Here is a 23417-nt window from a genome sequence, read left to right on the forward strand (position 1 = left end):
CCCTCCCACACTGATCATCAATCAAACCTCATAGACATAGCCACAAGCCTATATGATGGAGGAAATTCCTTAGTTGAGGCTCTAGCTTGTATCAAGTTGACAAAAGCTAACATACATATATATATATATATATATATATATATATATATATATACACACACACACACATTCCAGGGTGTAGCTGAGAAGTTGGGGGCTTGCCTACCATAGGGAAGCCCTGGGTTCCAAGGAAAAGAACAGGAGGAAGAAGAGGAGGAGGGGGAGAAAAATAAGGATGGTGGGGAGGAAATGGGAAGGAGAAAAATGTGGTCATCAAGAACTATGTTTGTAGATAGCGTCTCTCAAGAGGTCTTTAAGTCAAACTGTGGCAGGTCCTCCCCCTGTCTGATGTGTCCTCAGAGGGGAGGACGTTAGGTCAGAAGCACAGAGGGATGGCCATGAAAGGACACAGGGGAGACAGAGCCTGGGAGGAAGCCATCCGTGCGGTCCCATCCAGACGTGGGGCCTGCATCCTCCCTAACAGACTCAGAACATCGGTGCTTAAGTCACTCTGTCTGTGGTCTACATAGAGAGTTCCAGGAAAACCAGGTCTATGCAGAGAGACCCTGTCTCAAAGAGTAAACATGTCTGCCACAACTGTGGCTACCTGAACTCAATCTCCAGGACCCATAGGGAAGGGGAGAGCTGACTCCCATCATTTGTCCTCTCGCTTCTGTATGTGTTCCGCAGTATAGCCACAACCCGCCTCAGATACACAAAAGAAATAAAATTAAACTTGATTTACAAAAAGGGTTTTTTTTGTTTTGTTTTGTTGTTGTTGTTGTTGTTGTGTTGTTCTGTTTTTCAAGACAGGGTTTCTCTGTGTAGCCCTGGCTGTCCTGGAACTCACAGAGATCCTCCTGCTCCTGTGCCTCGAGTGCTGGGATTAAAGGTGTGCGCCATCATTGCCTGGTTACAAAAAGATTTTTTTAAAGAGCCAGAGAGATGGCTCAGCAGGGAAAGAACATGCAGTGCTCTTTTCTTACAGAAGACTTGAATTTAGTCCCTGTTTCCTGTTGGAAGACCCTACTATTAAGGTGGCTGTCCTGCCAAGGCTGGACAGCTCTCCGGGCTCAGCGCAGAATGGAGGACACCTTTTCTTAGCAGGGGCTCTCTTTCTCTCAGCCTGAATTCATTGAAGAGGGTCTCTAAGCACGACCCCCACAGCTCTGAGGAAGATCACACGGGCGCGTGCTGTACCCCTGAGACACCCTGCTTGATAAACCACTATTGAAAGTCCAGGCTGGGGAAGCAGGAGGTTTAGGAATTCAAATCACCCTCAGGGCTGGGGAGATGGCTCAGCAGTTCAGGGCTCAATCTTGTGGGTTCAATTCCCAGCATCCACAGAACAAATCACAACTGTCCGTAATTCCTCTTCCAGCAGACCTGAGGAACACATACATAGGCAAAACATATATACTTAAAAAAAAAAAAAGTCATCCTCAGCTACACAGTGAGTTCAAGGCTAGCCTGGGCCTGGATTATGAGATCTTGTCCCAAAGAGAAAAAAATTTAATCAGGATATAGTGGTAAACACCTTTAATCCCGGCATTGGGAAGGCAAAGGCAGGTGGAGTTCTGAGTTCGAGGCCAGCCTGGTCTATATCAAGAGTTTCAGGACAGCCAGCGCAACACAGAGAAGCCCAGTCTCAGAAAAACAAAACTAAGAAACAGAAGTGTTTTTCAGTCCTGAGGATGGAACCTAGGACCCCACACATGTTGGGCAAGCTTTCTACACTAGCCTGAATCCTCAGCACTAGACATGGTTCTGTAAGGACATACTCTAACCCACAGCAAGCGCTGGCCCTGGCCCTTCACAGCTGTAATACAGGAAGTAGAAGCAGGAGGACCCAGGGCTCAAGGTTATCTTCAGTTACACAGGGAGACTGAGGCCAGCATGTCTCTGTCTCCAAAAAAATAAACCAGGGACTTGAGAGATGGCGATGCAGTTAAGAGCAGGAAAGGCTAGCATTCAGGCTCCAGCACCTCTTCCTCCCACTCAGCATGCTGAACTCACTCAAATTAAGTCAGTCCGCTCCCTGGCTGAGCTGGACTCCTGGCTGTTTCATCTGTGTGTTGAGAAGGGTCTCATTGATTTGCCCAGGGAGCCTTGAACTCACTCTGCAGCCCTGCTGCCCTCACCTGTCAATCTTCCTATCTTAGTCTCTTGTGTGGCTGGGGGCCTGCACCACTGGGCCTGGAAGCATTTACAATTTTAAAAAAATTATTTTTAATTAGACTAAAAGGAAATTGTGCCTTTTAGGATTGGGGGATTTGGGAAAACTTTATTTTATTTTATTTTTTACCAGAGCTCTCTGTTCAGCTACATCTTTTTTAATGTGTACAGCTGAGTGGTAGTGGTGTTTTATAATCCCAGCACTCTGGACGCAGAGTTCGAGGCCAGCCTGGTCTACAGACTGAGTTCCAGGACAGCCAGGACCACACAGAGAAAAACTGTCTTGAAAAACAAAACAAAACACCAACAAAAAGCCAAGATACAATATACATACTTACATCATACTTACATACAGTGTGTGTGTGTGTGTGTGTGTGTGTGTGTGTGTGTCAGAGTACCCTTTCAGGACTCAGTTCTTTCTGCCATGTGTGTCCCCGGCATTAAGTCATCAGGGCTGGTGGCAAGCACCTTCATACACTGAGTCATTTTACTGGCTCTTTCTTCCATTTTTGTTATCAAACTTTTCAAAATACCCAGAGCAGGGCACAAGGAGAACTGCTCGACCTGCCTTCTGGAATCTCCCTCCTCGGTGTTTCGCTCCCTTCGCTTAGACCATTGCACTAACTTATTCTTTCATCCCACACTGCCCAGGGTTTACTCTCAGCACCTGAGGAGGCACGGGTAGGAACTGGGCTTCAGTGTCATTCTTGAAAGTTTGTCATGCAGGCCCTGTTTACACACAGCTGGGAGGTTCTCATTGCACCAAACAGAAACATCCACACTGGGACATGCAGCTGGTGACCCTTCACAGGGAGCCTTGAAGCACACACTTCAGACAGCCTCACACAGGAATGCCAAGGCCAGGTCAAACATCCTTGGTACACAACTCACTCACCATAGGAGAACCTGCAGGGCCCACTGAGGCTCATGTTTAAACCTTAAAAAGAGAGAAGGGCTGGCGAGATGGCTCCCTGTGTAAAGACACCTGCTGCCCAACCTGACTCTTATGTTCAGTCCCCGGGACCTAGACAGAGGAAGGAAAGACCAGTTCCTACCAGCCACCTTCTTCCCTCCGTACAGCAGTGTAGGCGGCCTCCCCAGCTACACATACCCAGACAAATTAATCAACTATTTAAAAACTAAAGAAAATAGAGAAGTTAGAAGTTATAGAGCAGGCTGGCCTTGAATTCAGAGAAACCCACCTGCCTCTGAGTGCTGGGATTAAAGGTGTGTGCCTTTACTGCCCACCTCTTCCATCCCTCTATCCCTTCCTCTGAGAGAGGGAGAGAGAGAGAGAGAGAGAGAGAGAGAGAGAGAGAGAGAGAGAGAGGGAGAGAGAGGGAGAGAAGCTCAAAGGACAATTTCAAAAGTCAGTTCTCACGTTCACCTTGTGTGGTAGAGCACTGTAGCTCACAAGCCCTGTGATGGCTGCTTCTGCCTCCTGTTTCATTGTAGGAGTGCATTTCATTGTAGGATGCCTGTCACTGTATCCAGCTTTTTTTCTCTGTGAAGGGGCGGAGGTGGAGGACACTTTTAATCCCACCACTCCACTGTGAAGGCAGAGGCGAATGATTTTCTGAGTTCCAAGACAGCCAGGGCTACACAGAGAAACCCTGACCCAAAGAAAAAAACTTTTTGTCCGGGATCAAATTCTGATTTTCTCACCGGAGCTGTCTCCCAGCCCCCATCTCTATTAAAACTTTTTCTTTTTCAGCTGGACACCTTTAATTCCAGCTCTCCGGAAGCAGAGGCAGGTGGATCTCTGAGCTCAAGGCCAGCCTGGTGTACAGAGCGAGTTCCAGGACAGCCAGAGCTGCACAGAGAAACCCTGTCTTGAAAAAATAAAATAAAATAACCCCCCCCTTTTTTTTTTAATCTTGTTTAGAAAATATACTAGTTTGATTTCAAGAGGCAAATTAACAGTTAAGAGCCCAGATTCTAGAAATACTCCGACTCGGTAGATATCAGAGAGATGCAAATCAAAGTGACATTATGGGAGAGCATTTTACATTCATCAGAAGTGCAAAAATTAAGGAGGCAGAAACGAGCGAGGAGGAGTGTTGGGGAAGCTGTGCAGAGGTGGGCGGGACAGAAGCACTCAGGTGCGGCTGAGGTTTGGGTGGGGCGGGACCACAGCCTGTGCTTCCAGGTGGTCTGGAACGTGGAGATGGTACTAGCCAGCTTCACAGCGGTGAAGAGTCAAGCAACCCTTGACATCAACTGCTAAGAAGTTAACTGGGCCAAGATGGGTTCCGTGAACACAGCCTTGTAGCTCGCTGAGGCTCCTGCTTTGCTCCTCTGCGGTGTCTTGGATCTCTAGGGACGACAGAGAATGCACATGAAGCCGGGTGGTCATCTACTGAATGCTGTGAGCAGCTAGAAGTGATGGACTATGGGTTAGTGAACTTTGCTGTAAAGAACACAAAGTAAACACTTGGGCTTCGAAGATGATACTATGAATGTCAAATGTTACAGACTCGGAGGATAGACAAATACATGTGTGAGCATGCTGTGTTCTGATAAAACTTTATCTGTGGGGTTGGAGAGATGGTTCAGTGGTCAAGAGCACATCTCTTCTGACCTGAGTTCAGTTCCCAGCACCCACATCAGGCAGCTCACAACTGCCTGTAACCAATTCCTCTGGTCTCTGGGAACACCTACATGCATGTTCAGATACTCACATGCAGACGTACATGTAATTAAAAATAATAAAAATAAAAGTTAGCTGGGAGCAGTGACCTGCAGACCCAGCACTTGGGAGGCAGAGGCAGGCGGGTGTCTGTGAGTTCAAGGCCAGCCTGGTCTACAGAGTGAGTCCAGAACAACCAGGCTACACAGGGAAATTCTGTCTTGAAAATAAATAAATAAAACAATATTTTAAAGCTTTCTTGTGAGGCTCAAAATCAAACACAGGGCCCCAGACAATGTTAAGCACATGCAACCTAATTAGTTGCATCCTCAGTCCCAATTTCTAACCTGACACATAATAATTGCATATATCTGTGGGGCACGGTGTGACAGTTTGACTCATGTATACAATATACAATCACCAAATCAGGTAGTTAGCACTTCTGTCTCTTTAAACATTTGCCATTTCCCTGTGTTGGGCACATCTGAACTCCTCTCCTTTAGCTCTTTCTAAAATATGTGCAAAGGCCGGGTGACGGTGACCCACACCTTCGCTTCCAGTGCTCAGGCGGCAGAGGTGGGCTCTGTGGGGCTGAGGCCAGCCTGCCTACAGAGCTTGCTCCAGGACAGCCAAAGCTACACAAAGACACCCAGTCTCAACAAACAAATTGTGTTAGAGCCAGATATGGCGTCCCACACTTGTACTTCCAGCACTTGGGAGGTGAAGGCAAGAGGATGAGGCGTTCAAGACCAACTTCAGCTTCATTGAACTTGTCAGAAAGAAGGAGGAGGAGGAGGAGGAGGAGGAGGAGGAGGAGGAGGAGGAGGAGGAGGAGGAGGAGAAGAAGAAGAAGAAGTGGAAGAAGAAATGGACTTGAAAACATTTAGACCTGTCATTTCAGTACTCCGGTAACTATGGCAGGAAGATTGACATCTGAGCTCCCTACATAGTGAGCGTAAGGCCAGCCTGGGCTAAGGGGCAAAGAAGAAAGAAAGTGGTGGTAGTGGTGGGACCAGAGAAACAGCTTAGTGGTGAAGAGCATTTGCCGTGCAATGTGGGGAAACAGTATGGAACCCAACCCCCACATAGGAGAGGCGACATTTCCGTGTGAGTCTGCGGACCCCCGCTGAGAGGGCAGAAGCAGAAAGCTATGGCTTTCTGGCTGCTAGCCTAGAAAACTTGTCCCAGATTCAGATAGAGGGTGGTAGAGGAAGGTGTGTGATTCAGTCTTCTGGCTAACGTGCACATACATGCCCCCAACAGGCACATGTATGCACACTTAGACTCGCACACACAAATAAGTACATAAGTCTGTTTTTTAAAAGTAGGAAAAAAAAATCATGCATTAAATATGCACATAAATTTTCCTTGTCCTCATTCCCTAAATAACTCAATACAACAACTATTTACATAGCATTTACATTTTATTAGGTATTGTAAGGAATGCAGAGTCGATTTAAAGTATATGGGAGCATTTACATAGGTTATATGTAAATACTATGTCATTTTATAAAAGGAATTTTAAAGAGGGGTATGGTGCATATGCCTATAACGCCAACGCCTGGGAGGCTGAGGCAGGGGAATCACTGCAAGCTGAGGACAGCCTAGTTAGATTCATGGTTTTGTTATTTTTTTTCCTGTACTGCTTTTCTCAAGAAAATGAGTTATATTTATTACTTTAGAATTAGTATTTATCTGTTTATTTAATTATTTTTGTTTTGTTTTGCATTTTGAGATAGGGTTTCTCTGTGTAGCCCTGACTGTCCTGGAACTCACTCTGTAGAGCAGACTGCCCTCGAACTCAGAGATCTACCTGCCGCTGCCTCCCAAGAGATGGGATTAAAGGTGTGTGCCACTACTGATTTATTTCATGTTTATGTGTAATGTCAGATTCTTCTGGAGCTGAATTTACAGGTAGCTGTGACCACCTGTCTTACGTGGGTACAGAGAACCAAACGTCTGTCCTCTGGAAGAGCAGCAGCAGATGCTTTTCCATTAAACCATCTCTCCAACTCCTACAAAAATGACTTTAAAAACATACAAGGCTACACAGAGAAAACCTGTCTCAAAAAACGAAAACAAAATAAAAAAACAAAAACAAAGAAACAAAACCTAAGACCTACGCCAAATAAGGGAAGCATGTCTTTATTTTGGCAGGTTCTAGGCAGAAAATAAAAAAGAAAGAATAGCATGATACTATATATATATATATATATATATATATATATATTAAAATTTTTATTATTTTTTTTTCAAGACAGGGTTTCTCTGTGTAACAGTTCTGGACTCAATTTATAGACCAGGCTGACCTCAAACTCACAGCAATCTGCCTACCTTTCCTTACCTGAGTGCTGGGATTACAGGCATGTGCTACTATGCCCAGCTTGAAACAAAATACTTTATCTTGCTACTCTTTTACCTTTAAAAAATGCATGGTTTCAGGACAGCAAGAGTTATATGGTAAAACTCTGTGTCAAAAAATAAAAAACAAACAATAACAAAAAAGCCAGCACATGCCTTTAGTCCCAGCACTCAAGAAGCAGAGCAAGTGGGTCTCTGTGCGTTTGAGTCCACCCTGGTCTACAGAGTGAGTTCCTGGACAGGGCTACACAGAGAAACCCTGTTTCAAAACAAAAACAAGCAAACAGGGAGGAAGGGCTTAGGATGTAATCATGAGAGAATAAATTAATAATAATAATAATAATGATGATGATAATAACAAAGGAGAAGAAGAGCAGAGACGTCACCAATGCACCGTAGCTGGAGAACTCAGCAAAGCCTTCATTTTATACTGTAAAACCGCAAGGTGGGGTGAGCAAGCAAGCAAACAGAAGCGTACTTGGGAACAGAAACGTACTTGGTGGTTAGCTTTGGTTTTCAAAGGCATGTGCCACACTTGACAGACTTGTTGACAGTTTGTGGTGAGGTTGCTAAGGGCAACGACCTATTGTTTCAACTACTTTCCCAGTTGATTGTGTTTCTGGTAGTGAGTTATGTTCTGCTTGGCAATAGAGTGCAAGAAGTGCTTTAAGCCGATCACTGAGAAAATCATAAAACATCAACTAACAATTGATCCTTTCTACCTTATTCCACTTCACTGCCTCTTGAGTGTTGGCCTACCTGCATGGATGGAAAGGTGTCCTGGGTCTTGGAAGCCCAGGAACCACACAGCTCTGAGAAGCAGTCTCTTCAGCAGAGACATTGCAGCTCCCAGGGGCGGAGCTCAGGAGCCTTGGCCATCCCTCCACTTCTTCACTTCCTCTCCTCTGGGCTTCTTGGCTTCTGATGAGAGAGTCAACAAATCTCATAAAGAGATTTACTGGGAGGGCCCAGGATGTGGAAGGACAAATCCAGGATTGGCTGCCTCTTCTTCCAAGAGAAGACAGCAGGGAACGCAGCAAGGGAGGAGGGGCTTATATAGGATTTCTTAGTGGGTGGAGCTTTCAGGGCGGAGATTTCTAGACTACGGATGGTTGGGATTTCAAGTCCTGAGCTTGGGGAGTTCAGGGATTGGTGGTTTTTTGTGGGAAGCTTAAAGATTGGTGGGTTTTCCTGCTTAAGGACTGGTGGCTTTTTTCACCCCCTTTCCTTGCATCAGGCTCATGAACTAGGATGGGAAGACCTTCCCAGCTGTAGGTGGCTTTGGCTGAGGCACCATCACTAGGAAACTGTAGGGGAGGTGCTGTGGACAGCTCCTGAGGCAGAGTCTCAGGACAGCCACAGGCTGGGGCAGAGAAGAGGGGCTGCCACTTCAGCAGTTTTGGGGATGGGCTGCTCAGGGACTGAGTAGCTCTGAGGACAACCTGTACCACCAAGCCCATTTTCTACATACGGTTACTAAAGTCATGTAGAAGAATGCCCTTGTTTAGGGAAGAAGCAGGCTGAATGTGGCAATGTGGACATCTTACTTTCAAGTGGCCTGGGGGTGGGGGTGGGGGAGTGAACACAAGCTGCCTATACACATCCATAAGCAGATAAGCAGATATTACAAAATATTAGCCAATTTCTGCAGGGGTCTCTGTAGCCTCCATGGCCAACAGAAAGATGCTCCAAGGGAGACAAGAAGGAGGTTCGGTTCAACACAACTCCACAGACAGTTGTTGGTTCAAACTTTAAGAGTCTGACCTTGAATGGTTTATTTTAGGCATATTTAAGCACTTGACAATTTGGTGAAAACTTTTCTGGTGATAATTAACTCAGCCTCGTGTCTACAACAAAGTGTACAGAAATCTCTTTGAGGAATTACATAAGCCAAATAAAGATCAGGCAGGACTACAGCAAACTCTTTGTAAAGTACACGTGACACTTCCCATTAAGATAGGTTTTATAAGTAAGCGGAGAAAAGCAAGCTCATAGGCCTCTGGGGGTGCTCTGGTGTGGCCCCACAGACAATGCAAAGGTCACCAGGCTAGAAGGCATGTCCACTCCCAGCCTTCTGGATGGACAACAGGTCTTACATTCCTTCCCTTGAAGGAACTGCTCTGTGAGCTTAACATTCCAGATTCCCTTAGTGCTCTCGAGCACAGTAATCCACGGCCCACAAGTTACACCCGGGTGCAGCTGTGCTGGCGTGCACTGTGTTGCTACTTCAAGTGTTCTTCATGTCGGAATTTCTTTTGTTCTGTTTAATTTTTAAGGGTTATTTTTGTTATATGTACATGTTTGAGTGTGGGTTTTTGTACATAAGTACATATGCCCAGGTTATCAAGAAAAGGGCTTCAGAGCCCCTGGAGTTGGAGTTACAAGTTTGGAGAGGCCAGATGTAGGTCCTGGGAGCTGAACTGAGGGACCACTGCAAGAGCACTAGACAATTCTCTTAACATCTCTCCAGGTGTCTCTCTCGTCCCCCTTGTAGTGTTTTTGAGATAGGGTCTCACTATGTAGCCTTAGCAGGCCTGGAACTAGCTTTGTAGACCAGGCTGGTCTCAAACTCAGAGATCAACCTGCCTTTGCTTCCAGAGCTGGGACTAAACCAGGCTTTGAGGTTATAATCTCCTACAACTCTGACTCCAGGGGCTCTGACACCCTCTGGTCTACTCAGACACCTGACCCTACATGTACACAGAGAGACATGTGTACATTAAATTTTTAAAAGATTAAAAAAGATCTAAAAGGTATAAAATTTGACAGCTGGGTGGTGGTGGCACACACTTTTAGTCCCCATACTAGGGAGGCAGAGGCAGATGGATCTTTGTGAGTTCGAGGCCAGCCTGGTCTCCAAAGTGCATTCCAGGACAGTCAAGGCTACACAGAGAAACCCTGTCTTGAAAAACCAAGAAAAAAAATTGTGGACCAGAGGCAGAGTGTTCTTGGCTAGTCCTGGGCTTGAGGCATAGCACCATAGAAATAAATAATAATAAATAAAGTAAATAAATAATAGAATCAGTAGCATGGTGGCCCATACCTTTAATCCCAGCACTTAGGAGCAGAGGCAGGCAGGTCTTTGAGTTTAAGGCCAGCCTGGTCTATGGGGCAAGTTCCAGGCTAGTTTGGGCTACACAACGAAACTGTCTTAAAAACCAAAATTTGAAAAAAAAAATCATAAAATCACATTTTGCAATCAGCCTAGAAATAAGTGATGAGCAAGACTCATCAGTAGACCTAAAGCCCTTAGGTAATTAGTTCCAAAAAAGCCAAAATGGCAACTGTACAGTAAAAAATACCAGCGATGGCTTGGAAACAGCCAACACATCAACAGATGTACAAGAGCATGTCCTTAGTGCTGTTCTTGCCAAGGACACAGCAGCTCCTCAGTGGTCTTCTCCACAAGGACATATGTCCTCAGTGGTCTTCTCGCCAAGTCTTCTTACATCCTGAGAAACATCAGACCAACCCCAGATGAGGGACATGCCACGAAGCTGAGATCCCAGAAGCAGCAGCCAGCTGGACTTGCCTATAACCCAGCCCAGGAGAGGTTCTGGCAAGAGGACTAGCATATGAGTTCAGAGATAGCCTGAGCTACATAGGGAGTATCAGGCTAGACAGGGCTACGTGGCAAGAGCCTGTCTCAAGCAAAAAGTAATGTTAGATGGGCACAAGCATGCTACCATACTACCTACCGTGCCTCAATTCCCAGCCCAGGTTCTGTTAAGAAGCTGGGTATGGCAGTGTCCTAGCCATTGTTAGCTGAGGCTGGTGGATCAGAAGGCCAATGCCCTGTGTCAACAAATAATACTAGCGAGGCGTGATCCAAGTGTTAGGAAGGGAGACGAAGGAGGGTTGTGAAATGTTCCAGGCCAAACAAGAGGAAGTAACACAGACCCCTTCTTAAAAAGCAAACAAAAGAGAGATGGCTCAGAAGAGCATGGCTGCCCTTCAAGAGGAACCCAGCATCCGCATGGTAGCTCAGAACCATCTGTAGCTCCAGTTCCGGGGGTTCCAGCACCCTCTCCTGGCCTCTCTTGGCACCAGGCATGCCCATATGCACAGACATAAATGCAGGCAAAACACCCGTATATTATAGTTGGTGCCAGCTAATGACTCAGCAGGCAAGCTTGCCAGCTGTCAAGCCCAAGGACCCAGATGGTGGAAGGAGAGAACCAACTCCTGAATGTTGTCGTCTAACCAGAACAGCATGGTGGTGCTTGCTGTTGATCCCAGCAGGACCAGGGGCCGGGGGGCAGGGGGCAGGCAGATCTTTGTGAGTTCAGGCCAGCCTGAGCTACAAAAGCAAGTCTGGAACAGCCAGGACTACACAGAGAAAACCTGTCTTCAAAAAATGAAAATAAATAAATTAAAAAAAAAAGAGAATATTGAGTGAAAGAACTCATGCCTAAAATCCCAGCACTCACAAGGTTGAGGCAGGAGTTCCAGGCCAGCCTGGGCTATAAAGGGAGTTCAGGGGCAGACGTTAATCTCCATTCTCACAACGCCATCTCTTTACGAGGTTGCTGAGGAGGAAATGAGTTCATTTACAAATTTAAAGAAGGAGCACTAAGCCTGGAGTGACGGCCTGTCTGTAATTCCAGCCCCACCCCAGGAAGACCACTGCAAATTCAAGGCTACCCTGTTTGGCGCCGCAAGACCCAATTTCCGAAGACTGTGAACCTCTGCGGCTAAGCTTGGAATCCGATACACTGATACACCCAGAAATTTAACTGCTGGCTACTGCTTGGTGGTGAACCTTCAGCCCTCACAAAGTTAAACTAGGACACGTCAGCAACTGGAACGGAAATAATCAAACTTCCAAGTAGTCTCCGTTTTGGGACTCAGATCCCGGGGCAGCCGCTTACTCTTCCGGTGATTTCATGCAAGACTCCTAGCTGCTTTGTACCTCAGCTTCCTCACTTACCGAACGAGGAGAGTATCAAGAACCCCTATCAGAACTCACTGCTAGCGCAACATCAACACTTGGGAGCCTGAGGACGGGGGAGGAATTCAGGCGCGAGGTTACATGCCTATCTTGAGAATTTCTCGGTGGGGTCTAAGACTCCGTGGGAGGAGGAAGCCTTACTCCTGACATTCTCAAGATTGAAACTTTTGCTGGGCTGTGTGCAAGCCTTCAATCCCAGAATTTGAGAGGCAGATGCAGGCGGATCTCTGAGTTTGAGGCCAGCCTAGTCTACAGAGAGAGTCCAGGTCAGCCAAGGTTATAGAGAGAAACCCTGTTTGGAAAAATAAAAATAAAAAAAAAAAGAAGGAAAGAAAAGAAAAGAAAGGAAAGGAAAGGAAAAAGAAAAGGAAGAAAAAAACAAAATAAAATTTAAAAAAATAAAAAAATTGAAACTTTCGGAGTTTTGACTCGTCTTGACCTCACTAGGCCGGTTTTCCTGGTCCCACAGTCCACGTGCCCCCGTACTATACAATAAGTTGGGGGAACCATGGTTAAGTTAAAGGACAGCCTGGGCTCCACAGTTATTCTGAGATCTCTGTCTCTAAACCAGTATTTGGTGGCAAAAACTATCCCTAACCTCAAGGTCAGTAGAACACTTGCCTCCCATTCACAAAGACTCTGTTTTTTTTTTTTTCCTCTAGAGCCAGAGGGTGCAAAATGGTACTTGACACAAAATAGTACTTCGGACAGTGACCATTTCGTAAACTAAAATCAGTGTTTCCACGTCTGGAAATTACCAAGCAATGGCACAAGCAGAAGACCAGCATTTAGACCAGAACCACAGGAAGACCCCAGGTCCTGTCGCGCCTGGCCGGCCCCTGGCCCCGCCCCTTCCCCCTAAGCCCCGCCCAGCGGCTCCGGTCCCGCCTCGCTTTTCCCCCGCCTACGCTAGTCTCGCGCACTTTCAATGGGCGCGAGCTTCTCTGCTAGGGCCGGCGGTTGGTCGGGCGAAGCCATCTGCCACGTTACGTGGGGGGAAACTGAAGGTTACACAGCCACACCTTTTCAGCGTTGAGGTTTTCAGACCCGGCCACTCTCCTCCCCGTACTCCTCCCTGAACTTCTGTATGCTCAGGCCCCTGCCGGGGTCAGAGCCACTTTGAGGAGAGGACGTTTGTGGCTCCGCCGGGTGGGCTCCCCTCCTGGCTGGGAGCAGGTGGGAGAGGCCGAGGGCGGGCGGGGCCGGGAGGCGGGCCTACCGCCATTTTGTGGGCACGAAGCGGTAGCTCGGCTCATTTCGGGTTTCTCGCCGTCTCTGTCTTGTCGTTGTGCTTCCTAGCGGCGGCCTAGTGGGTGAGTTGCTCGCGGAGGACCGCTTCCGTGCCTCGGGTGTTGCTTCGGGAGAGGCCTGAGGCGACTTGCGCGGCGGGAAGGGAGCTGATGGAGCGGGGCCTAGTTGGCCTCGCGCCGCCGCGTCGTTAGGGCCTAGCGCGGGCTGTAGCCGAGCGGGACGCCGGGCCTGCTGGTCCGTGAAGCCGTGGGCGGAAGTTTGTCGCGGCCCGGGGGCGCCAGCAGTACTTGCCCCTCTGGGTTTTCACATTTGGGAGTAATCGTCACCAAGGGCCTTGTACTCTCTCAGCCCCACCCCAGGGCGAGTTGAAAGGCGGGGGGTGAAGTCAGCGTCGTCTATAGCGCTTGGCCTTCTGGGAAGTGGCGGCCTGTCGTTGGAGGATCCGTCGTTGCTGTCCTCGACGTTTTAGCTATTCCTTTCCGAAAATGAGGAACAGAGGGACTGACTCTCTGGTCTGATCGTCGGTTTCCGTGCTCCTCAGGCACAGTCAGGATTCACCTGATTTCAGTGCATAGCTAATGTCTTGCACCCACTTAAAGCACGTGCTAAATCCAGTCTAGGGTCTCAGGCTTTAGAATACATTATTTCAGGGTGGTGACTGTAGCCTTTAATCTGTGCGCTCCAGGTAAGAACAGTGGTTGCAAGGGGGGAAAAATCGGGGCAGAAATACTTAGTTTTCTAACGTCTTGTTTTTGTCTGGTTTTGTAGCTAACAGGCCACGTGATAACACTGTTGGGAATTTAGCGCCTGAAGCATATAGTAAACCCTGAGAAAATACTTAATAAGTGACTTGGCAGGAAAATCACATTTTTATTTTAGAAAACGCCATGTTTTCTCTCAATTTTCAGGGACGACCAAAGAAACAAATTTCAGGTGGCAAGAATTTTTTAGGAAGTGGGAACAATAATATGGTTTGATGGTGGCTAATTTTAGGGATAATTGCTCTAATTCTTTTGGTTATTCATCTTTTCTTTAAGAAATTTAATCAAAGATGTCTGAATATATTCGGGTAACAGAAGATGAGAACGATGAACCAATTGAAATACCATCAGAAGACGATGGAACAGTATTACTGTCCACAGTCACAGCCCAGTTTCCAGGGGCATGTGGCCTGCGCTACCGGAATCCAGTATCTCAGTGTATGCGAGGCGTCCGGCTGGTGGAGGGAATTCTGCACGCTCCAGATGCTGGCTGGGGCAATCTGGTATATGTTGTCAACTATCCCAAAGGTCTGTTAATTGTTTTAGTTTCGCCACATTGTGGACTGTGGTTGTAGGCTTGTAAGCCGTCCTAAGTTGTAGCTATTCTTTCTGTGGGAGAGGAGCATGGCTGTGTAATATCCAGGGCTTCGTGTTTGCCAGGCAATAGTCTATTGTGCTCCATCCTTGGGGTTTGGCCTTCCTGGCAGAAAGTCTTCTGTGGCCTTGCCCTTTTCTTAAACTTTGCTTAGACATAGGCTACTTTGGCAAGTCACCAGTCTACACAAGTGAAAATTGAAAAGCAGGATTATTTTTGAGGGTTGTCTATTTAAATGTTAAGTTGTGAGAGCTGTCATTGCCAATTTATGTGATGCTGGATTTGGGCTGTTAAAACTAAATGCTTCAAAGATATATCTGTTTTGTCAAGAACTCGGCATAGCCATTTTCCTTGCAGCCTTTTTTGTTTTTCAAAACAAGGTTTCTCTGTGTAGCCCTGGCTGTCCTCCTTCCAAATTCTGGGATTAAAGGGTTGTGCCACCGTGCCTGGCTTTTCCTTGCAGTCCTAACATGATCTTTGTCTCACCTGTTTAAGATTTATGTTTTATGTGTATTAATGTGTGTTTGTACTATGCCTGGTGCAGAGGGCATCTGATCCTCAGAAACTAAGAGCTGGGTGGTGTGAGCTACTATGCAGTTGCTGAGACCCAAACCCTGATCCTCCAGAGTAGCAGCAGGCGCTCTGTTGGTTTTTTGGGGTTTTTTTGTTTTGTTTTGTTTTGTTTTGTTTTGTTTCGAGGCAGTTTCTCTGTAGCCTTGGCTATCCTGGATCTTGTTCTGTAAACCAGGTTGGCCTCAGACTCCCTGAGATCCACCTGCTTCTGCCTCCCAAGTGTTGGGATTTGTGTGCCTTCACTGCCCAGGTCAAGCAACAGGAATATTCTTACTCTTTTTAACCTCCTTAAATATAAAAAAAAAAATCTCAAGAGTTTGAGGACAGCCAGGCCGACATAGAGACCCTGTCTGGGGGAGTATTGAGTGAGTAAGTGAATTGTTTTTATTGTAATGACATTGCAACAAAGTGCTACCTGTTCCTGCAATCTCAGCATTGGGGCTGAGGCAGAAAGGTGCCAATCCAGGTTACAGAGTAAGCTTAAGGCTAGCCTGGTTTTATATAGCAGCAGTCCACAAAGTTAGGTCGGTACGCAAAGACTAATGCATGTCTGAAAAAGTCGGGGTAATTAAAAGCTAGGGTCTTGTTCAGGTCTGACTAAACAGTAGAACTTTAAATAGTAGAGTTCTTGACTGTTATTTGTGTCATTGAGTTGTTATACACCTGTGATCTCAGGGAGGATGAGAAGAGAGGATTGTTGGACTAGTTTCAGGGGTGTAAATAACCAAATATCAGTTCTCTCCTAAATAACCTGAGGTTCAGGCCTGTGGTAATCTCATTTTGTTGGTTTTAAACAAAATTTGTGTTGCTAAAAGTTTGGATTAAGACAGAAAACACAGTTGGGTAATCCCAGCAGAGGCAGGTCTGGTTTACAAGGAAGTCCAGGACAGCCAACGTCACACAGAGAAACCCTGTCTCTAAAAGAAAGAGAAAATACCTGAATTTACATGTAGAAATAAAAGTTGCTAATTTTCTTTATTTTAATTTAATAACTACATAATTACAGAACCTGGGCCAGGGAGATAGCTGATCTGATAAAAAGCATTTGCAAATCAAGCCTGACAACCTATCTGTCTCTTTTACCCATGTAAAAGCCACACGCTGTGGTGTTAGGCTCCTAGGCCAGCTAGCCTAGGGAAAGTTGCATAGTACCAGAAGTAACAAAACAGACCCTGCCTGACAGGGCAGAAGGCAAGAACAAATGTCCTCTACACTCAACACATTCCCATAGGTTTTTCCGTGTTCACAGATGTGGTCTTGTTTTGGTTTTGAATTTCTTGGATAAGAATTATGTATGTGTCCGTGGGTTTGGTTTGGTTTGTGTGTGTTTTGTTTTGAGACAGGATCTCTGTGTAGCCCTGGCCGTTCTGGAACTCTGTAGAGCAGGCTGGCCTCCACCTAGTGACCTGCCTGTATGTGCCTTCCAAGTGCTGATATTCAACATGTACGCCGTTCCCTCCTGCCCTTGGTTTTCATTTTTGAAGTAGGTTCTCTCTGGCCTTGATCTGCCAGAGGGTAGCGAGTGTTGCTATGTTTTGTTGAGACAGGGTTTCTTTGTGTATTGTTGGCTGTCCTGGAACTCATTCTGTAGACCAGGCTGGCCTCTAACTCCTCGAGGTCCTCCTGTCTTCCAAGTGCTGGGATTAAAGAGTACTACTTTTTAAGTGCTAAATACTGCTTTCTATTTGTTTGATTAGATAACAAAAGAAAAATGGATGAGACGGATGCTTCCTCAGCTGTGAAAGTGAAAAGAGCAGTCCAAAAAACATCTGATCTAATAGTGTTGGGTCTCCCCTGGAAAACAACAGAACAGGATCTTAAAGATTATTTCAGTACTTTTGGAGAGGTTCTTATGGTTCAGGTAAACTTTGTTTTATTCTATTTGTATGTGTGTTTTGCCTGAGTGTGTCATCCTTGGAGGTCAAGAGGGCTTCAGGTCTCTTGGAACTAACTTACAGATAGTTGTGAGCCTCCATGTGAGCACTGGGAAACAAAAACAGTGCATAATCACTGAACCATCTTTCCTGTCCCCATGAACAACTTTTCTTAACCCATGAATGAGCACTGGTGTTACTTGTTCTCGCCTTGTTTTGTTTTTCGAGACAGGGTTTCTCTTGTTGCCCTGACTGTCCTGGGATTCCTGTAGACCAGTCTGGCCTCCAGTTCATGAGATTCCCTCTCCCTCTCCCTCTCTGTGCTGGGATTATAGGCTAGAGTCACCACTGCCTGGCTGGGTTCAGTTTGTTTTGTTTGAAACAAAGTTTCTCGGTGTGCAGCCTTGGCTGTCCTGGACTTGCTTTGTAGACCAGGCTGGCCTTGAACTCACAGAGATGCTTGCCTCTGCTTCCCAGCATTAGAATTAAAGGCGTGCGCCACCTTCAATGCGTTGTGAATGTTGATAAGTGGGGGGTTTTGAAAATACAATTTGGTTTTGTGTGTATACTATATAATTAATATTGTCAAGTCATGTGTGAATGTTTAAAGCAATGGTTTTCAACCTGGAGGTCAAATGACCCTTTCACAGGGGGATCACATCAGATATTAATATTACAGTTCATAACAATATCAAAATTATAGTTATGAAGTAGCAATGAAAATAATTTTATGGTTGGAGCTCACTACAACATAAGGAACTGTATTAAAGGGTGGAGGTGTTAGAAAGGTGAGAACCACTGGTTTAAAAGAAAATAGGTTATGGTAGATCTTTATATTAATGGAAGATTTTTCTGCATTTCCAATGTTGTAGTTTACATTTGTGCTCATTGTAAAACATGGCTAAATTGTATTGTGCAAGTAAATCATTCTGTACCGTTAACTATCTCTACTGTTGCTGATCTAGTTCCCTACTGTTGATTCTGCTGTGAACTAACTTAAGTTTAATAAGTTACTCAGTTGAAGCTGCACAACTCTGTGTGTATAGTGTTTGTAAAATGAATTTGAATTGTCTTCTTAGGTCAAGAAAGATCTTAAAACTGGTCACTCAAAAGGGTTTGGGTTTGTTCGATTTACGGAATATGAAACCCAAGTGAAAGTAATGTCACAACGACATATGATAGATGGGCGATGGTGTGACTGTAAACTTCCGAATTCTAAGGTATTTTGTGCTCTGTTTTCATATATGCTTTGGGAATTTTTTTGCTGACAAACTTTCTTAAAAGAAAGTTAATGGCAGGGTATGATTCTAGGAATCAATTTACTTTACAGAAATCCAAAGGCATTAATGTGTGCTGAATATTTAATGTTTTGTTTGTTTCTTTGGTTTTTTTGAGACAGGAGTTTTCTGTAGCCCTAGCTATCCTGGAACCCTGTAGATTAGATTGTCTTCAGAACTCAGATCCACCTGCCTCTCCCTCTTGAGTGCTGGGATTAAAAGTGTGTGCCAACCTGGTTAATGTTCTGGGAAACCTAATGTCCGGTGCTTTTCTTGGCAAGCACTTGACCACTAGGCTGCATCCTCAGCCCAAACTTAATCCAAAGAAGCAAATATGACTTATTTGGAACATTGTGTTTTTCTTTTGACTAAGGAGATGGGCCAGTCAGTAAAGTGCTTACCTATTTAATTTGAAGCAGGGTCTCTATGTGGCCTGGCTGTCCTATGTAGACCAGGCTGGGATTTAATTTAAGGCCTGTGCTACTGTGCCCCACCAGAACCCAAGTTTTTTTGTTTCCAGAATATTAAGACCAACATCTTTGTCCTCCTGGAGACTCCTGCCCCTCTAGGCTCTTCAGCTCTTTTCTTGGCCAATCATGATGGGGAACATTTTTATGCAACATTGACTTAGGAAATTCTTGAATAGCGAGGACAACACGAGACCGAGGCTGGGGATTGATGGCTGAGTGGTTTTGGCAAAGGGTTTGTTTCAGTTTTCAGCACCACCATGACTACAGTTCTGAATGACTAAATCCCTTTTGAGCTTAAAGGGCACTAGGCCAGGCACTTGGTGTGCATAGATGCGTAAAGATAAAACACTTTTTTTAATCCCAACACCAGAGGCCATAGGCCAGCCAGTGATACACAGACCTTGTCTAAAAGGGGTAGGGCCAAAACACCTAAGTGGGGGGAAGGACGTAAAGTAGCCTTTATGTATTTATTATTTCTGCTATTCCCTTCTTTTGACCAGCAAAGCCCAGATGAGCCTTTAAGGAGCAGAAAGGTGTTTGTTGGACGTTGTACAGAGGACATGACTGCTGAAGAGCTTCAACAGTTCTTCTGTCAGTATGGAGAAGTGGTAGATGTCTTCATTCCCAAACCATTCAGAGCTTTTGCCTTTGTTACCTTTGCAGATGATAAGGTATTTTTCTTCTGAATTTGTTTCAGGGTTGGTTTGGTGCTACTGTATTTGCGCAGCATGGTATACCAGGTGCTGAGCTTGGTCTTTGTTCGAGCTGATTGCCACCCTCCTTTTCTGAGGGTAGAGTAGGCTTAGATAGTGAGGTGCCCATTACCTTTTGGTGATGCCCTTTTCATTACTTGGACTTGGGTCTGTTAAATTAAATTACAAGTAATACTGTTAATGTTACTAAAACTAAAGATTGCTGATGGGGTTTAAGTGAAATTAGCATTGATTGCCTGTTGTCTTCCTGCTTAGTTGGGTTATACTAGCATCTGGGTTTTATTGCTGTATTGGTGGTTTGAGTCAGTGGTTTAATCATCATTTACATCCCTTGTTTCTTACAGGTTGCTCAGTCCCTTTGTGGCGAGGATTTGATCATTAAAGGAATCAGCGTGCATATATCCAATGCTGAACCTAAGCATAATAGCAATAGACAGTTAGAAAGAAGTGGAAGATTTGGTGGTAATCCAGGTGGCTTTGGGAATCAGGGTGGGTTTGGTAACAGTAGAGGGGGTGGGGCTGGCTTGGGAAATAACCAGGGTGGTAATATGGGTGGAGGGATGAACTTTGGAGCTTTTAGCATTAATCCAGCGATGATGGCTGCAGCCCAGGCAGCATTGCAGAGCAGTTGGGGTATGATGGGCATGTTAGCCAGCCAGCAGAACCAGTCAGGCCCATCTGGTAATAACCAAAGCCAGGGCAGCATGCAGAGGGAACCAAATCAGGCTTTTGGTTCTGGAAATAATTCCTACAGTGGTTCTAATTCTGGTGCCCCCCTTGGATGGGGATCAGCATCAAATGCAGGGTCAGGCAGTGGTTTTAATGGAGGCTTTGGCTCAAGCATGGAGTCTAATAAATCCTCTGGCTGGGGAATGTAGGCAGTGGGGGTGGTTGATTGGTTGGTGGTGGGTAGGTAGGTAGGGTAGGTAGGTATAGAATGGTGGGGTTCAAATTTTTCTAAACTCATGGTAAGTATATTGTAAAATAAATATGTACTAAATTTTCAGATTGGTTTGTTCGGTGTGGAGTATATTCAGCAGTATTTTTGACATTTTTCTTTAGAAAAAGAGGAAAAGCTAAATGAATTTTATAAGTTTTGTTATATTATAAAGGGTTAAAATACTGAGTGGGTGAAAGTGAACCGCTGTTTGCCTAATTGGTAAACCAACACTACAGTTGATCTCAGAAGGTTTCTCTGTAATCTATCATTGGACTTGTTAAATGGATTCTTTGCATGTTCAGAGTAGAAACCATTGGTTAGAACTACATTTTCTCCTTATTTTAATTTGAATCCCACCCTATGAATTTTTTCCTTAGGAATATCTCCATTTGGGAGATCATGATGTCATGGTGTTTGGTTCTTTTGGTTTTGTTTTTAACACTTGTCTTCCTTCATATACGAAAGTACAATATGAAGCCTTCATTTAATCTCTGCAGTTCATCTCATTTCAAATGTTTATGGAAGAAGCACTTCATTGAAAGTAGTGCTGTAAATATTCTGCCATAGGAATACTTCTGTCTATATGCTTTCTCATCCAAGAATTCGTCATCACGCTGCACAGGCTGCGTCTTTGACGGTGGGTGTTCCATTTTTATCCGCTACTCTTTATTTCATGGAGTCGTATCAACGCTATGAACGCAAGGCTGTGATATGGAACCAGAAGGCTGTTTGAACTTTTGAAACCTTGTGTGGGATTGATGGTGGTGCCGAGGCATGAAAGGCTAGTATGAGCGAGAAAAGGAGAGCGCGTGCAGAGACTTGGTGGTGCAAAATGGATATTTTTTAACTTGGAGAGATGTGTCACTCGACCCTGTGGCTTTGGTGAGAGAGTGTGCAGAGAGCAATGATAGCAAATAACGTACGAATGATTTTGCATCAAAGGACACCCACATCTGTTGGAAGACTTGAGTTTTGTTCTTAGAAAATCCACTTTAGTTGAATGTGTTAAGTGAAACACTTGTACCTCCCTCCCCCTCTGTCAACTGCTGTGAATGCTGTATGGTGTGTGCGCTCCTCTGTCACTGATCTGGAGGTGTGGGAACGTGAGCTGAAGCTGATGGGCTGCGAACATGGACTGAGCTTGTGGAGTGCTTTGCAGGAGAACTTGGAAGCAGAGTTCTCCAGTGAGCTCAGGTGTCTCAAAGGAGGGTGGAAGTTCTCATGTCTGTTAGCTATTCATAAGAATGCTGTTTGCTGCAGTTCTGTGTCCTGTGCTTGGATGCTTTTTTTATAAGAGTTGTCATTGTTGGAAATTCTTAAATAAAACTGATTTAAATAATATGTGTCTTTGTTTTGCAGCCCTGAATGCAAAGAATTCATAGCAGTTAATTCCCCTTTTTGACCCTTTTGAGATGGAACTTTCATAAAGTTTCTTGGCAGTAGTTTATTTTGCTTCAAATAAACTTATTTGAAAAGTTGTCTCAAGTCAAATGGATTCATCACCTGTCATGCATTGACACCTGATACCCAGACTTAATTGCTATTTGTTCTTGCATTGTCCAAAGTGAAAGCTTTTCTTTGGGTTTTGCTTTTAACCTAGTTTTTCTTAAGTCTGGGTGACCACACCTAAACTGGTAAGCAGTTACCCTCCAGCTTATTCTGAGTGCCTCTGTGCATTTGAGTAATTTACTATTTACATGGCTTTATAAATCTCCATTGGGAAATCATGCCTTCTAAAAATATTATTTGGGAAAAGGGGGGAAACATTTTGTTTTCAAATGCTTTGTAGCAGAGCATATCAATGGAAAAAGAGGGATGATAAGCACCTTTCTGTTTGGGATTTGAAAAGTGGAATTAATTGCAATAGGGATGAACTAGAAGAAACCAAGAAACCGTGTGCCTGATAGCTTTAATATAACTAGTAGGGTGAGTTGTCAGTCTTAAGTGAGGTGGGCTTTTACCCTCCAGGGTGTGGGGGCCATATAGTGATGAGTAAATATGCTCAAAAAATCAGATTAGACTCATAATGAATTGTTAAGAATGTAAAAGCAATAATACATCGATTATTGTATTTTCCTGTAACTACTGAGAATGGAGGGGCTTGTTTTCTAAGTGGAAGAATGTGACCGTTTTTGTGTTGGTAGTTTCCCTAATGCCCTTACTTAGATTATGACAAATAGGTTTGTCATTTTGCAAGTTTTGTGTTTTAAATTTTTATATCCTTTAGAGACTTGTTACGAACACGTTTCATTATTATCCTCTGTAAAAGGGTCATGAGTTATTGTAAATTTTTTTTTTCTCTGCATATAAACCTGCATGATTTCCAAACCCTGTACATCTGAATTTTGCATTTTAGCACTTGCACTATTACTCAGCAGCAGTAACATGGTAACATTAAAATGGTTTTCGGGGACCTCCAAAGACTAAAATTGGCACGCCGTCCAGGAGTCCTGGGGTAAGTTACTTGTCAATGGCATGGTTTTGATCCCTTATTTGCACTTGTTAAAGAGTTACTGGTCATGGAAGGCTTTCAATGTTTGAGTACTTAACGTGTTTATAGTGTGGCATAGCTGTAGATAGTTACTTGCCCTAAATGAAGTTTTAGAAATAAACTTGGCAACAATTTGTTTTTGAAAGTATTTGGTCATCAAAATGCGCTCATTCTTAAAATAAAAACAAGACTCCTTGAACCGCAGTTGAATAAAAAGTTTTCTTGCCACCAACAGTTTAGTGTCTGGAATCTTACTGGAAAAAAAATCTATTTCTGTGGGAAGATGCAGTACAGTATTTTCATCCTTAAAAGGTGGG

The 23417-nt window shown here is 44.8% G+C and overlaps 1 protein-coding gene across 11 annotated transcripts; it reads left to right on the top strand.

Moving 5' to 3' along the window:
- The first annotated feature begins 13331 nt into the window (after window positions 1-13331).
- Window positions 13332-23332, top strand: Tardbp (TAR DNA binding protein). 11 transcript variants are annotated; one of them, XR_009590485.1, is made up of 8 exons: window positions 13332-13468; window positions 14444-14695; window positions 17033-17196; window positions 18289-18429; window positions 19457-19627; window positions 20014-20158; window positions 21107-21246; window positions 21969-23332. XR_009590485.1 is itself a non-coding variant. In XM_060379077.1 (7 exons), exons 2-7 carry the CDS (start codon window positions 14458-14460, stop codon window positions 21160-21162), a joined length of 897 nt encoding a protein of 298 aa, XP_060235060.1. In that variant the 5' UTR covers window positions 13332-13468; window positions 14444-14457; the 3' UTR covers window positions 21163-22087. The 11 variants fall into 11 exon arrangements, 8 of the variants coding, with proteins under 8 accessions (XP_060235060.1, XP_060235062.1, XP_060235059.1 ...); XR_009590486.1 differs by having other exon boundaries at window positions 20014-20140; XR_009590484.1 differs by having other exon boundaries at window positions 20014-21246.
- The last annotated feature ends 85 nt before the right edge of the window (window positions 23333-23417 follow it).

The sequence above is a fragment of the Meriones unguiculatus genome, chromosome 3, assembly GCF_030254825.1.
Source record: "Meriones unguiculatus strain TT.TT164.6M chromosome 3, Bangor_MerUng_6.1, whole genome shotgun sequence".
Classification (NCBI taxonomy): domain Eukaryota; kingdom Metazoa; phylum Chordata; class Mammalia; order Rodentia; family Muridae; genus Meriones; species Meriones unguiculatus.

What these genes read in the sequence shown, in the direction of transcription:
- Tardbp (XM_021636199.2), top strand. Translation starts at nt 14,458, where the DNA reads ATGTCTGAATATATTCGGGTAACAGAAGATGAGAACGATGAACCAATT. An exon ending in TGTTGTCAACTATCCCAAAG is followed by an intron (nt 14,696 to 17,032) that starts GTCTGTTAATTG and finishes TTGTTTGATTAG; the next exon opens with ATAACAAAAGAAAAATGGAT. An exon ending in GTAAACTTCCGAATTCTAAG is followed by an intron (nt 18,430 to 19,456) that starts GTATTTTGTGCT and finishes TCTTTTGACCAG; the next exon opens with CAAAGCCCAGATGAGCCTTT.